The 16,827-nt window shown below is 41.4% G+C and overlaps 1 protein-coding gene across 1 annotated transcript in view; it reads right to left on the bottom strand.

Moving 5' to 3' along the window:
- Positions 1 to 7,898: 7,898 nt before the first annotated feature.
- Positions 7,899 to 16,827, bottom strand: part of LOC138043300 (cGMP-specific 3',5'-cyclic phosphodiesterase-like) — a 104,337-nt gene continuing 95,408 nt past the window's right edge. Inside the window, exons 16-22 of the mRNA XM_068889511.1 lie at positions 15,919 to 16,006; positions 14,856 to 14,956; positions 14,471 to 14,612; positions 14,066 to 14,140; positions 10,385 to 10,468; positions 9,708 to 9,810; positions 7,899 to 8,402 (exon numbers count right to left, since the gene is read on the bottom strand). Coding sequence (XP_068745612.1) covers positions 8,212 to 8,402; positions 9,708 to 9,810; positions 10,385 to 10,468; positions 14,066 to 14,140; positions 14,471 to 14,612; positions 14,856 to 14,956; positions 15,919 to 16,006 — 784 coding nt within the window. The 3' untranslated portion in view covers positions 7,899 to 8,211. The remainder of the gene's footprint in view (positions 8,403 to 9,707; positions 9,811 to 10,384; positions 10,469 to 14,065; positions 14,141 to 14,470; positions 14,613 to 14,855; positions 14,957 to 15,918; positions 16,007 to 16,827) is intronic.

The raw sequence follows: 16,827 nt of genomic DNA, 5'->3' as shown, positions 1-16,827 counted from the left end.
AAGAACTCTAACATCGAAGAACTCAAGAAAACCTTGAAAAGCATACCTTGGGATGTCTTGTACCTTGAAAACGATATCAATGCTAACCTCACCCACTGCGAAGACCTTTTCTGTTCTACTATTAATGAATTTGTTCCGAAAAAAAAAATAAGGATAAGTTAACTCCAACCGGATCGACAAGGAGGTCAAGATCTTGTGCCGAAAGAAAGACAAAGCCAGTAAGAAATCCCTAAGAACCAAAAGCCCCGAAGACATCGAGTCCTTTAAATCTTTACGTCGTGACTGCAAAAGGCTCATACGTTCAAAGTACAATGGCTACCTACATGATCTCTCAAGAGTTGTTTCCGATGACCCCAAATCCAGAAAGATACCACATGAAATTACTAAGGATGAGTCTAGCCGTCACTTCATAACAAATCCTCAAGTTATGGCGGACGCATTTAATGACTACTTTAATTTTGTCCTCGGTCGCCCTGTTTCAGAACCTCCACCACCAGGCATCCACCCCATCGTGCCACATCTATTGAATGATCTATCTGTCATCTCGCTTTCCACCGATGAGGTGTATAAAGTACTAAGCACGCTTAATCCTTCGAAGAGCCCTGGACCTGATTAAGTGACCTCTCGCCTTCTTAAGGATCTTGCGTTGGAACTCGCTGGCCCATTGACATGTCTTTTTAACAAATCATTGGCCTCTGGACAGTTTCCTGATAAATGGAAGATGCGAACCTCACTCCTGTTCACAAATCTGGCAGTAAAAACCTTGTCAGCAATTACAGGGGTATTGCTCTGCTTTGCCTTTGCCAAAGTTCTGGAGAGATGTGTTTCCCAGAATCTATAATCACGTGCTTCCTCATCTGAACTCCTCACATGGATTTAGCCACAACAGATCCTGCCTCACTCAAATGATCCAGTATGTCTATTCTCTGGCTTCTACACTTGACTCTGGTGGTGAAGTCGACACAATTTATTTGGATATGGCCAAAGTATTTGACAGGGTCACCCATCAGAAGCTCTTGTATAAACTACGATACCTTGGCTTTCGAGACCCACTTCTAAGCTGGATCGAGGATTATCTGACAAATAGACGACATCGTGTCACTATCGAGGGTATGGCCTCTCAGTGGAAACCAGTTACGTCGGGTGTCCCACAAGGATTTATGATCGGGCCTATATTGTTTCTTATTTACATCAATGACATTGGCTCTGATATATCTACTGACTCCCTTTTACACCTCTTTGCCGACGATGCAAAGTTATGTAGAGCCATAACTACCCACATCGATTGCAGCATATTGGAGGTTGACATAAGCTCTGTAAACACCTGGTGTGAAACCTGGGACGTGAATTTCAACCCAATTAAGTTTAAGCATCTCCGAACCACTAAGAAGAGAAACTCTGTGCGTGCAACCTATACTACGTTGGTACCGATGTCCTAACCCTAAGCAAGGAGGAAAAGGACCTGGGAATAATTATGTCTCACAATTTATCCTGGCGTGATCACATCATCATTAAAAGAACCTGTGGTAGACGCCCCATATCAGATGTTTTTCTAAAATGATACATACACCTCGAGAGACCCCACTTGGAGTATGCTTGTGAAGTCTGGTCTCCCCATCAAGCTTACCTGGTCGATATCCTGGAAGGGGTCCAGAGGAGGGCGACCAGAGTCATTATCAAGCACAAGCCATACGGGGAAAGGTTGAAAGATCTTAAGCTGTTATCTCTTGAATAGATGAGAAAGTACTTTGGCCTAATTTTTCTCTTTAAATGTAGACAACGTTTATGTGAAATAGACCTTTCCAACTATCTAGAGCCTGCTGGCAATGCATCCTATAAGCTTAGAAACACCGAACTTTGCAACAAAATGAAGTATGCTCGAACAAACGTACTAAAATTTTCATATTTTCACCGTATAGTTAAGCTTTGGAATGATTTATCATTAAATTTAAGGAAATCTGACTCTATAAATACTTTTAAGCATGACCTTAAATCGATCTTGTTCCATTCCGATCAATTTCTATAACCATCTTTTTTTAATATTTGTATTTAGATTTTGATTTATGTTTTAGGTAACCTCTTTTAATTAGGAATTAGACTCCTGTTTAGAGGTTCTCGTACTTTTTTGTATTAATGTACTTGAACTGAAACTATTAAAATAAAGTAAAGTAACGTAAAGTAAAGCAAGCTGTCGCTTTATTACAAATCCTTTCATATTTCAGGTAAATAATTTTTATACACTGTATACTGACATACCTCTCCTTTCCTTCCTTTTTGATGTCAACTTTTTTTTTATTAAGACACAAATAGCGATGTGGGAAAGTTCAGCACCCATTTAGCGGTTGGAATTGGAGTGTTCTGATTGGTCGATTCAACTTTTTTGCGGGAAATTCGTACGTACGTACGCACAGATACGTGACACCTCCCTATCTGCGGACCCTCAGGAACCAGGTTAGGGTCTTTTGCGTTACCATGCTGGATAAAAAGATGACGGTGAGGAAATTCAAAATTCAAAGAACGATGTCACAGACACATGACACCTCCCTGTCTGCGGATCCTCAGAAAACAGGTTAAGGTGTTTTGCGTAATCATGTTGGAATGTCAAAGTTGGGGGTATTACAGAGACCCAGGCCCCCCATGGTCAGAAAAAACACCAGAGGAAAAAAATGAAATCCATCAGGCTTTAATGACTAGGATATAAGTATGTACAAGAAAAAGAAAAAAGCAAAGAAATGTCACACTATGTTCAAGAAGAAGACGGTACCCCGCACACGCACCCTAGTTTATTATTACCAACGCTGATTTGGATGTGGCCGGTAAATGAGATGATCCAGAACACAATCAACCCACCCGTCGCATCCGAGTAGAGTCTCTTTAAAGTCACCTCAGTTCTGCAGTGTCACTACTCAATCCACACACAAAAGTTTGCCGCCTCGTACGCGCACCCCGCAACTTTACAGATTAAAACTCGAGGAGCTCCCCGAAGGACATGTCATCGAAACAGGATGAGTCTGCGCGCATGAATTGCTCGGAGTTACTCCCTCAATTTGAGTTACTCAAGTTGCTCGGAGTTACTCCCTCAATTTGAATTAGTCAGGGTTTTTCTTAGTTACTCATCGGTTGCTCATTTGCGCATGAGTCGCTCGTTTACTCATGGGTTGCTCATTTGCTCATGAGTTGCTCATTTTACTCATGCGTTGCTCGGAGTTACTCCCTCAATTTGAGTAACATGCGTTTCCTGGGCACTTGTTTGGTCTCCCTTGACTGAAAGAAGCCGACTTTTTACCGTTCGGTTCCTGAAGTTTGCACTGCCCCACACCGCTCTTGCTCAAAAACTGACCACATTTGTATTTTGGAAAAAGAAAGTGACGAGCTAAATCTACGTATTCGCTTTTATTATTTGATTCGAGACCATTCGTAACACCCTATGTTCAAAAGGGAGTTTCTGCAAGGGTTTCATTCGGTTCGAGGCGTGTGTGTCCGTTGAGCAAAGTGGGAGATCTCTCTGAGCTTTTTCCTCTTTTTTCGATGGCATAGCTTTTGTCTCCCCCTGATTTTGTCTTTGTTTTTGTGATAGTACTGTTTGACATACGCTTGACACCGAGCTTTGTTTCCGTGGTAGTATTGTGTCCTCTTGGCTTTAATCTTGTCCTTCTGTCTGCAGGCGAGGGTCGTTCCTGCTGTCATTTCATCCACTGGCTTTGGTGAGTTTGCGAGGTTGTTGGAAACGCATAGACCAAGAACCTGTGGGAGACACAACAATGGCGGACATTTGACATTTGAGGATGTACCGCTCTATGCTGCCTCGGAAGAGAGAAGTGAAGAAGATGAGGAACGAAACCAACATGAAGAGGAAGAAAAAGACTCGGACTCGGACATGGTCATCGAGTCTGAGGATGAAGACGTTAGTGACAGGGAAGTGGATGACCAAGATCCCTGGGAAACTCTGCGCGAAGAGGTGGAAGAGTCACTGAGTTCAGTCTATGGCAAAAACGTCAACAAGTTCTTGAAGGAGGGGATCTCTGAAACGACAGTTGAGGGCAAAGCTTTCAATGCCCTGTTACCCGCTTACAGAAGAAAGTTGCGGGGGCTGTACTTACACTACCTCCAGTGGTTTGAACGTCTAAAGCATGACCCCGTCCATAAGGACGTTATGAAAACCCGACATCGTTTCATGGAGGAGGATTCAATGGATGTTGAAGAGGCTACAGACGCAGCTGTGTAGAGACGGAAATTTTTATTGAACAGGATGTTCCAATCGCGTCCCATCCCCACGCAAGATAAAGAAGAAGAAAATGATTATGATGATGATCACAACTGAACGGTTTTTAGGTTTACACTGCAAGTTTGTTTGTGCTACTTTGCATTTGTGTTTTGAATGCATGGGTGCTCAGGCCTCCTCATTTTGTGAATACGAACACGCTCAGAGACTTGCACTTGTTTCACTTTTGTATTTTTACTTGCAATAACCTATGGACACAAAATTGGATAAACTCTCCAAATAGCTCTTTTGTTTTTTATTAAGTCGTTTCATTCGTAAAAAAATCCTATTTTTGTCTTGTTGTAAAGATAGCCTCGTTTCCAATTTTTCACCGTGAGGTGTCTGGGTCCCTGTGACGTCATCCTTTTCAATCAATCCTCGTGTGTGATGTCATCCCCTCTTGGCCAATCCCGTGCGGGACGTCTCTCTATATTTTACAACCCTCCTCTTTTCACCCTCTTTTTACAACATGGTCGCCCGCTGAACAGATCTTCGCCAATTTTTTTCATGTAACCCAGTGATGAGAAATGTTCATTTCTACAGTGAGGTGTCAAGAGCTCTTTTTAAAAAGAGAAAAAAGACACGGGACTGCCTCGGAAGGATTCCTAACGCAAACTTGGTGAATGAAGACGAAGTTACCTCTCGCTGGTCGGAGTCTCAAAGAATGGTTCGATTTCAAAAGCAACAGCTACATTAGCGCCATATCCAAAGAAAGAAATGCCGCCTTCCAATGCGTAAGGATACAATCGAAGCGCTCTGGAAAATCTATGAAAATCAAGCTTGCGAGCGTTACTCAAAGCTTAATAGGGCAAAAGAAACTGATGCGTGTATAACGGCAGCCGTAGTATTGGTCAACAAAAATGGTATTCTAAAATCTTGGCGTGAATACTGCAAGATGATGTTTCCCCAGTAGAACAACACCATATGGTACCCTTTCATGATCAATGGGTGAAAAAACAGAACAACACCATATGGTACCCTTTCATGATCAATGGGTGAAAAAACAGATTACGGACAAAGACAATATTGAAAAGATGAAAGAAAGATTGGTTGCTGGAAGTATGTCATTAGAAGGTTTTTAAATAGTTGCGGGAGGTGGGGGGTGAAGGGCGCGTGCGGGGCTTTTGTCCACGTCAACACCACTTGGTATATAGAGAGTTACCCGAGCCAGAACAGTCAGTTTGTCATGAGCTTGGAGAGGTGCTGTAGACGTATAGGAAACAGACCTCACAGATCTTACAACTTCAGTTGGGTTCTCCATCAAAATTGTCGTTAGTGCAGGTTCGTTCGCCACCTTCTCAAGAAAGCAGAAGATCTCGATGTCCCACTCCGATACAAAGACAATCGGACTACAAAAGAGTGACATGACACTGGAAGTGTGCTATCGACGCTTGGACGTCCTGCTAGATCGCTTGTTGTGTTTTTGTTGCATATACGAAAAGGATCAACTGCCCCTCGAAGCTTTGGTGACTTGGGAATCCGATCTGAATTGTAATGAGTGTCGCTACCTCTTCCGATGGGCCGACGATCTCAAGGTCTCTCTCCAACCCTCGTACGACATCGAAGACTCTCACTCCATCGACAAAGAGGATCCACCTTCTCGATAAAGTATGCCTAGTGATCGACCTAGAAGGATTTTGTTTGGGAGACCAATTTCTTCCCAGGGAACATGGTTGGTGCGATTGGACGGGAAAACACAGGGAATCGATTCACTACAAACCCTTCGTGCCTTGGACCAATTTGTCCGCCAAGGACTGACGTACCACATACCACTGCACCACGTACGTCCACGGTCTCCCATACTACCCAAGAGAATCCTGTCATGTGGCCAGTAAACTGTTCGTGGACGTGTGCCGTCTCTATCAGTACTACAAGACCCCCGAATGGTTCACGTTGTCCCACAAGGGTGGTATCGAGGGCATCTGGTTGACGACCTGGAAGATCTCTAATCTCGATCTAGAGACTCTGGGATGTCCTAAGTTCGATGACCTACAGCGTATGAGTTCTGTAGGTTCTTGCCGACAACACGAGAACCCTCTACAGCTTTACTGCCCTCAAATGGAGTGCTACCACTTTGTACAATAGATATGCAGTCAAAGTGGATTGGACCATGATACCTGCTACATCAATCACGAACGGACCCAAAGATTTCTAGAAGCGCAGAAGCCCAGGACCTCTCTCCTCCCAGCACTTCCCAGTACCAAGCGATACAATAGACACTTTCGATTTTTTTTTGCAGAGGCATGCACTTCAACTCATGCTGGTAATTATGAAGAACTTGACAGACGAAAACTTGGTTTGCACCCATCTAGTAATCAGACTGCGAATTTTAACATGTTACTCCCAATATCAAAAGATGAACTATGTGAATAGCAATTAGAAACACGGTCGAGTTCGAGTGCTTAAGCAAGAAGTTTACAACTCCTGAATTACAAACTGAAGATAGAGCGTCATCCTCTGCAGATGATGGCTCTTCATGTGAAAATAAAGATACCAAATCACTAACCAACTTAAAAAAAATCATTAAAGGTAGAAAGGCCAACATTCACTGATCATTTGATAGCTGAAAAAATGTTCTTTAATTCAGATTGTAGGTGGAATCGAAGGCATCCCATCATGCATCTGCTAGAGAAACCTTGAATTCTGAGCTCTATGAAGGACAAACAGAACTGCGAAATGTACGGGAAAGGGTTCACAGTAGCGACTGTGACACAGTTATTCTATAACAAGGAAACACTGGTGAAAAGCATGTTTTTCATGTCTGCAGACATATTCGGTTAAAAGATCAATAAGCTTGAGAACCATACAAGTCGCAAACAGACTCACTCCTTAGCACATGAAGTGCAGCAAGTTATCAACCTTGACAACTCGCTTTCAAGCACACATCAGCAACCAACCTCGCCCCCAGGATCTCTCTTCTCTGCCTCCTTTGCCGTTGAGGAGAAAGACAATGGATAACGGAGGCAGACAAGAGAGACCCTGGGAACGAGGTTGATCAGCAACAAGCTGTTCAGCTGCGGCTCTCGTGAAAGTCGATTCCATTAATTATTAACTAATGCAATAAATGCGGCCGAAGATTCGGAAAGCTATCGCGTCTTAAATATCACCGAAGAACACACTCTAATCATTGTTTACACGTTAAGCACATGTTGCCATACTAGCAACAGACCGCACAAATGTAATATATGCAGGTAAAGAATTTACTCTTGCTTCTTCCCTCAGCACTGACTAGCGCACTCATGCACCAGACAAACCACAGCATCCATACTTTTACGAAGTAAAGAACGCGTTTAAAATCCATTACATCTCCTCTCATCAAAATTGAGAAGACACCTTTGAGGAAAGAATTTCAAAACGAACCAGTCCACGTTTGGTCACATTAAACATACTTATATAAAATGGTTCTTGAAAGGAATGGTTCATAGAGTTTCCCGCCACTACTCCGGACGAATAAATATATAAAGGTTTTCCTTTCCAGCAACGTTCCTCTTACAACTCGAGAAAGGTCCCTTTAACAGTTTTGTTTTCAGACGAGGGAAAAACGAATTGTTTCTTATAGCAGAGCACCTAATTAACTGAGCAATTAATAAAAATTCAAACGAGGCTTATCTTGTTTACTTTAAAAACATCACAAATGTTTGCGTTAACAAAGTTTATTAAGGTGTCAATATTGATTTTTTGTTACAAAAATACATCTTTCTGGCAGCTATCGGTGTCTCATACATCCAGGCCTGACGTACGCTTTTGTGAAAGACATAAATTAATTTGCCTTTTATAAATAAATTCTTTACAAGATAAATCCATTAATTAGCTGATTTTTTTTTCTTTAACAAAAAAATTGAAACAAGAAATTAAGGTAACGCATGCTAGGAAACCTGAATTTCAGTGGCTAAAATGTTCAAAGAGCCAATGGCAACAACTAGAACTTACAGGAACCCCAATGTCTGCTATCACAGGATACTACACATCCTTGACTTCATTACTGCACATCCTTTTATTTTGTTGTCTGATGCTACTGCTACTTTCGCTTGTGATGAACTTTGCGACATCTCTTTTTCTTTTGGGATAGGTTGATCACTTCTTCCAGAGTTTGCTTTTCTCTTCGAGTCACTCTTGTTGTCATGGTCTTCTTTTGCTCCCTCTGAAATTTTAAAAATGGCATCCTTAGTTTGTAGAAGAAGAAGAAGCCCGGGGACCTCACTAAATAATAAATAAATAATAAATAATGAGTCGTTATTTCATCAAAAGATAAAACTATTATGTTACAATAATACGGAAGATAAAAACTATGATAAAAATATCTACATATATATAAATATTAAAAAAGTATGTCATTACAATAAATGGACCTTCAAAATCAACCTATTTACAGGTGTTCATAAAACGCTCTGTATTAATTTTCGGGCGTGCGCAGCCTTTTTTCTTAAGATTATGTACCTAAGTCTTCTAGACAGGAATGATATCTTTCAGTTGGTGGCAATCCGTTGATATCAATTTCTTTAAAATGTTTTGGTCACTGGAAACTATAATGCTCACGAATCGAAGGCGATCGAAGTTCGGCCTGGACATTAAAGATGCATCAAAGAAGTAAAGCGAATTGAAGCGCTAGGCCAGACTAATTTGAACTGTTGGAAAACCAAAACACTTAGCTTGCAAACAGTTAGCTAGAAAAAATCTGGCCCGGGTCACTGTGGACAATCAATCGTAGACTTTGACGTGTTGCTGGTCTCATCAAAGTCGCTCATTTCCAGCTCCTGTAATTCGCTTTTCGCCTCAGTTTAAAATGTAAAATGAGCTCTAGCTGTCTAGAAATTAATCTGAACCAAACAGCGTTGATGCTTAGAAAGAAACGTGTTTAACTTAATTTACTCACGCTATCCAGAGAACCTTAAATTTTGTTAAAACACGCAGTCGTTTTATATATTTTTATTTTTTGTTGTTTTGTTTGTTTAGGAGAGGACGTGAAACGAGCAATCGTGTGGAACGAACGTACTGACAGAACAGAGCCATTGTTTTTGCTTATTGCAATACACATGCAGCGCTGTTTAATTAAAGGAGTTCTCGTTTTCGTCGTTGATACAGGTCCTAAGCAACATTCTCGTTGAGCAACTCTGAAATCTAGGTAAAAAATAGTGATAAACACAAGAGAATAAACTTTAAGGTAGATACGTTTTTTTTTACAGGACTACCCGTATACTTTCCCGGTATCTCAAACAAAACCAGTAGTGTTTCATGAGCATAAACTATGTTAATCCTTGTTTGAAAGGAGTCACAGCGTAAAACAGTATTCCAAACGTTTGACCTGTGTTTCAATACAGGGCAACATTTCCTTGATGTAAAAACTAAGCATCCGAACGTAACACAGGGGAGCATTCAAAGGAAATAAAGAGTATTCATGGCTTCTGTTCGCTGAGAATACGCTGCCAAGAGCCGTACAAGCACTAACCTTCTTCTTCTTCTCCCTTGTCCTCTAGTGCCTTCCAGTTTTTCCTGTTATCCAAGCACCCATTATAAAGTGGTTTCAAACAAGGCTCCAAATCATAAAACATCTAAATGAAAAAATCCAATTTCACTCAGTGAAAGCCCGTTGTGTTATTACGAAAGAACAACAGGTTTAAACGATTTATTTGTAGCCGTCCTCGGTAAAATCTAAGAGGGCATTTCACGGTTTCGAGGTTCAAAACTCCTTGCCATTTAAAGGAACACCAATAATTTCGATTGGAAGGTCAAGCCGATGATAATGATTGCACTTTTCCGATTCAATTGAACTGACCTTCGTTAGGACAAGTATTTGTACGTGAAATTTTCACCCTAAATTTGCGTCAATCGTTAAGCGCCAACAGAGTGTCATTGCAACATCGTTAAAACTACCAGTGCCATAATAAATCCGAATTTATGAAGAAAATTCAGTAATTAAAAAAATATAATATGAAAAACGACTGAGTGTTGACAACCAAAATCAACGTATGCGACCGAGTTTGATCACCAGAAATTTAACTGCGGCTGCTTACTTGTTCTTGTTTTGGTTTTTGGTTGCCGCTGTTCTCGTTGTTTAGTCTAAAAATATCAAGCAGCCGTAACAATAAAATTGAATAATAGGGAATGGTTTAAGCAGCTACTCACACTGTACACTGGCATGCAAATGAAGTCAATAAAGCCCACTTGCATCTTGGGTAAATCATCTTTTTTCTTGCGATCCATCATTGGCTGAAATTCATTGACAAATTACAATGTTAACGAAACACGACAGACATTGATGGATTGCATTTAAGGTAAGGTAACATATAGATTTCTGTCTGTCATCAGATTTTATCAGCCCCATAAAATATTATTAGCTTTACAAGGCCCATATTGATATCAGTTGTACAACTGAAATGGTTACCCTGTATAAATATTATAAATAATAATAATAATAATAATAATAATAATAATAATAATAATCATAATCATAATAATAATAACCTCACCAGAGCACTATCAGTAATGAAACAGATGCCAATCAGTTTGAAGACATCGAAGAAGCAAGCTCATTTTGGAGGCAAGTGTGGAGTGAAGGAAGAACAGGAAACAGAAATGCTACCTGGCTTGAGGATGTAAGAGAGGCAATTAATAAACATGTCCCACCACCATCAAATGAGAATTTTGTCCTTGAATCAACTGAAGCAGTGAAAACTATCATGAAGAAAAGAAATTGGAGCGCTCCTGGGCCAGATAGAATCGCCAACTATTGGTGGAAGAAAGCACATGCGCTGCATGAGGGTGTGACCAAATCGTTCCAATCCATCGGCCAGAGTCCTTCTGAATACCCCATGTGGTTTGCCGAGGGAAAAACGACGTTGATCCCTAAGCAAGGAGAATTTTCAAGTAGCAACCAAAGACCAATTACCTGCTTGAACTCTATGTATAAGTGGTTCACATTATGCTTATTAGGACCAATGGATTGTCACCTAAATGAATATGGCCTAATGGAGGGAGAACAGAGAGGCGCCAAATCAGGATGCAGTGGCACTGTTGATAACCTGCTCATTGATAGAATGGTCACACAAGACTGTCACAGAGGGAAACGCAACTTGAGCATGGCCTGGATTGATGTCAAGAAAGCTTTTGACTCAGTTGACCATGAATGGCTTGCTGTGATGATGATTCTACACAGATTTCCAACCTGGCTGTGCCACACTATCGAGAGCCTGTGCAACAGCTGGAACACAAAAGTCGTCGCAAAGACGAAGCAGGGGATAGAGAAGTCTGAAGTGATACAATTCAGACTCGGCCTCCCTCAGGGAGATGCATTGTGCCCCAGGTTGTTCACCCTGTGTATGAATCCTGTGGCTTGGAAACTACGAGCTTCGGAGGGGTACAAGTTGTCCAAACCCTTAAGCACAAAGATCACGGATTTGCTGTATATCGACGACCTTAAGGCGTTTGCAGCGTCAGAGATCAAACTCAACAAGGTGCTGAAGTCAACCAAGAGTGCGATGCAAGATATAGGCTTAGAATGGAACCCAAAGAAATGCGCGACCGTCCATGTAAGGAGAGGCGTACAGGTGAAGGATGAAACCGGAGTGCAGTTGGATGACGGAGCAGTACTGACAAATCTAAAGGAACGAACTTATTACAAGTTCCTGGGAACATTAGAGAACCTAAAACAAGATGACAAGTTAGCTCTGAATGTTGCAGCCAAAGAATACCTACAACGCATGTCAGTCATCTGGTCAAGTCCACTGTCAGATCACAACCGCGTAGCTGCATCGAACCAATTTGCCCTTCCCATACTGGGGTATCTAATGTGGACCCAGAACTGGCCAATAGCAGAGCTTAGGCAAATCGACAGAGAAGTTCAAAAAATCCTCGTTGAGAGCGGCGGCAAACACCCCCTAGGCTCGACCCCCTAGGCTCGACAGCATTACTGTACCTCCCGAGGGAAAAGGGGGGGGGGGGGGGGGGGCGGGCTGAAATCAGTCGAGCAAGAATACAAACTCATCAAGATAAAGGCTGCTCTGAAAGTCTACAAGAACCTGGACCCGACCATTGCAGTTGTGAGAAAGTTTGAAGAAAGAGCAGGTGAGGTGGGACACCATTCATTTTTAAAGGATAGCATGAATGGACCTTGAGCACCCGTCACCCTGCATCACCCAGGGGGGAGTAACAATCACAGACAAGAAGACCAAAGTTGCTTTGAAGGAAATTGTAGAAAAGCAGAATACGCAGGCTGTGAGGGAAGAGAGGTGGCAAGGAAGGCTATACACAAGTAGGTGGGAGGATGAAAGTCTGAGTAAAGCAGGCTGCTTTGCTTGGCTTAAGGACTGGACGTTGTGTCCGTCTAACACCGTTGCAGGAGTGATCGAGCTCTACGAGCAACTATTGCCAACACGAATATATTACAGTCACAAGGTGCGAGCCCGACCAGCTACTGAAGTGGCATGTAGGCTATGCAGTAGATCAGCAGAAACAGTTCAGCATATTCTAGCTGGATGTCCCACCTTGGCCCAGAACAAGTACTTGGAAAGGCACAATAACGCCTTGAAGATCCTGTTCTTCGAGATCCTGAAGGACGCAAACCTTATTGACAAAGTCCCACCATGGTTCTCCCAAGTAAAACCCAAACCAGTATATGAAAACGACCAGTTTCAAGCCTACAGGGATGTCCCGCTCTATGCTGAGCACACCGAGGTGAGAGCAAACAGAATCGATGCCCGTTTTATCGACCACCAACAGGAGAAGGTGATAGCACTAGAGATGAGCTGTCCATGGATTGATAACCGAACAAGTAAGGAAGAGGAGAAGACAGCCAAGTATGCCCCCCTAAGATTGGAGATAAAGCGACAGTACCCTGGGTACGATGTGCAACAGTACAACATCATTATTGACGTGCTAGGTGGATGGTCCACAGACATGGCGGAGGGAATGAGGAATTTACTCGGGTCAAGAGTGAGAACTAGAGGAGTCCTGCTAAAGATGCAGAAATCGGTCTTATCAAGCTCTCTTAATATTGCCCGCACTTTTAAAGTAATCACATAAACTTTACGAGCAATATAACACGAATTTCATTTCAGCAAAGGATATTATTGTCAAAAAATATATATATATGTATTATTATTCTTTTTTTTTATTCTTCTTTTTTTCTTTTTTATTTTAGCAGTCACTTATTTTATATTTTCACATAGTTTAATAGATTTAAGTGGATAATACTTTTAGAAAGATATTTGTAAATAGGACTTGAACATGGTGTTTTTAAGGAGCTCCTGGGTTACGATTAACGCCCCAGGTAGCTTTTAGGTATTAACATTCAAAACTTTCAAACTGTCATAATAATAGAGCGGTTTTCAAATGAGTGTCGTAAAACCAAAACCAAAGTAATTACTTTGGCCAATCAAAAAGGACGGAGACAATCCAGTAAACCAATCAAAACTCAAAGTAATTACACGTAGCCGACACAAAAGGCGGGAAAATGTGCACGCGCGAGCCACGATTGGTTTTGGTTTCACCTCTGATTGGTTGAAAAAGTGGCGCGAGAACTTTGAACCAATCACTGAGTGAAGTAGATGCAAAACCAAAGTAATTTGCTGATTACTTTCGGCACACAATTGAAAACCGCTCTAATAATAATAATAATAATAATAATAATAATAATAATAATAATAATAATGATGATGATGATGATGATGACGATAACAATAATAATAATAATAATAATATTATTATTATTATGATTATTATTATGATTATTAAGCTTCGCAGTGTGAGAAGATTATTTATAATTACGGAATGCAATAGCTATGTTGAACTAAAATGTGTATAACTCACAATTGGTTCTGACTTGAGTTGAAATCTCTCAATGTCGCCTTGCTCAAAAAATTCACTAGCTACCAATTCTGCCACCTGTCGACAAGAAACAACAAGAATGCTAGAAGGGACAAATTGCCTTTTAACGGAAGATTGTACGAAAGACGACGTTTTCAGACGTTAGCTTTGGACACTTTCCGCGCTCGGAAATCCTCCTCCACTCGAATACACTTTCTACTCTTCTGAGACTCCAAAAGAACATAGCCCCATCTCCACCCGCACCAAAAAAATTCCCTTCCTCTCCTCATTCAAAAGCCAGTTATGTAAAACACCTGGCACTGGTTTGCAGCATGCAGCTTCGGGCACGGACTGTCACAAGCGTCCATTGCATATACTCTAGAGAGGGGAGACACTGTAATGACTCACCTTTTGCTGTATTCCCCATGGTTTAGTAATGGCTGCCACATCACATGCTGTCATCATCATTGCTCGTAACAGTTCCCTGTTGTTCGTCACACTCCAGTCAGTCGAGTCACTATGAACGAGTTTCTCAAAATTTCCTCTTTTCCTGTTGATGTTGACAGAAGTGACGCCATGAATACACGCAGAAGCCCACCACAGACAAGAAGAAAGAAAAAGAAAGAAGAAAGCATGTCACACTTCAAAATATACAAAGAAGTTTCGTCCACAAATAGCCAACGCTAGTTGAGGCAGGCGACCTAATGTTACAGCAATCTGTTAAGTATTAACTAAATCACTCTTTACAAGATGTGAATCGATAGGTAACGGAACTAACAAACTGTTGACTTACTGGAAGTAAAGAGCAAGATCTGTGGACAAGATAGCATGTTCCAATATCTTGATAGTCATACGGTAATCTTCAGGGGACAAATGTTCAAATATGTTGTTTCCCTGGAAAGAAAAGCACGGCAAATCAGCACCATTACATGACAGACAATAATGACAGCAAATAAACTCAGCAAAAAGCCGAAGAAAGTGTGAGAGACAAAGCCATATTAAGGGAACATTTGCTAATAACAAAAATAGAAAATTTGTCAATTCGAAGTAAGGCGGTGAACAACACAACTACTATAGCTGTGAAAGCGACAGGAAAACAAAGAATACCCTATATCCCTCACTACGCTGACTTTACAGTCGTCGTCATCAAATTGTAACACGTCCCCAAGCCGTGCCGCTTCTTAGCCATTCTCGCTTGGACCGCGCACCGGTGGCTCAGTTGGTTAAGCACCGGGCTGTCACGCGGGAGGTCGTGAGTTCAACTCCGGCCGGACCAACACTCAGAGTCTTTAAATAACTGAGGAGAAAGTGCTGCCTTTGTAATTACATCTGCAAACGGTTAGACTCTCTAGTCTTCTCGGAAAAGGACGATAAACCGTAGGCCCCGTCTCACAATCCTGTGGGACGTAAAATAACCCACAAACTTGTCGCTAAGAGTAGGGCACGTAGTTCTCGGTGTTGTGGTCTGTCTTCTATTGTGTATCATGATTGGGAGAGTAAGAAAAAGGGGCCACAGTAATTGGCGCAAGCTGTTGTGGCGCTCTGTCATCTTGACTGGCAAAGTTAATAAATTGGCTTTGTCTCACTACGTGAGGTAACCCGAACCCAATCCAAAATATCATCAATCCATCTTTTCCTTGTTCTGCCTCTAACACGGACACCTTCCACAAATCCTTCCAGAGAAAAGTTGTTGACCTCACTATACAGTATACAGTAAAAATTATTTTTAAAAAATGCACGCAAGACATGCACACAGAAAAATGCGACCAGACATGAAATGATCTTAATTACTGTGATGCCACATCGGCACTCGTGCATCGACAGTAGAAACGGAAAGTAAAATCAAGGTATTTTACCTCTGAGTTGAGGATCATGATCGAGTGATCAAAGTGATGATGCTCCATAGTTGAGGTTCCATAAAGCTGAGCCAGTGGTGATTCAGTCCTTTTTATCAACAGAAGATCAAGAAAGGTTTAATTGGCTATAGTTTCATTCCAATGATCAAGCCTAACAACAAACAATTCATAAGCCGGGCAATCATACTGCTACATTAATTTGCGCTTTGTTCTTCATTTTAAGGATGACCTGTTCCTATTCCATACCCTTTTCCCCAAGAATTTAATTTTCGTTTGAAATAACAAATAAAGTAATGTATTTATTCACTGGGCTTGTTCTTTTAGATGTATGTCGTTCCACCGACTACCGAAACACATAATTTGAATGCTCAGCGTAGGGTTTACAGTCAACTCCCTCTAAGACGGACACCATCGTGACCGGCCTCAGCTTCTGTCTTAGAGAGGTGTCCGGCTTAAAGAGAGTCGTCGTAACATGACCCCAGGAATTTTTAGATAATAATGCTGAACCTGTGTTAAGTGAATACGCGTCTATTTAAAGTTTGTTTTAAGTTATTTACTTGAACGAAACCTACCTGTTTTATATTACAATACAATTCGTTGTCAACTCCAAGTTATTTTTTGAATGGGACAATGACTGATTTAATATTAACTTGTACTGTATGTATTCCGGCGACAAGATAAGAGCTGTCAATTACACGTCTGGTGTTAAAAAGAGTCACGTACGAGAATTTTTCTAAATCGTAATTTGCGATCACATTCAGCACCTCCGTTGACCGTCTTATATGGAGATGTCCGTCTTATAGAGAGTTTGGTTATAGTAAAATGACTAAAAAACGGCCGGGACCAGCACCAGGTGTCCGCCTTATAGAGGTGTCCGTCTTACAGAGGTGTCCGTTAAGAGAGAGTTGA

This window comes from Montipora capricornis, chromosome 3 (genome assembly GCF_036669925.1).
Source record: "Montipora capricornis isolate CH-2021 chromosome 3, ASM3666992v2, whole genome shotgun sequence".
NCBI classification, from domain to species: Eukaryota; Metazoa; Cnidaria; class Anthozoa; order Scleractinia; family Acroporidae; genus Montipora; species Montipora capricornis.
Note: the sequence above shows the minus strand (reverse complement) of the source record. Positions and strands in the feature narration are given on the sequence as shown.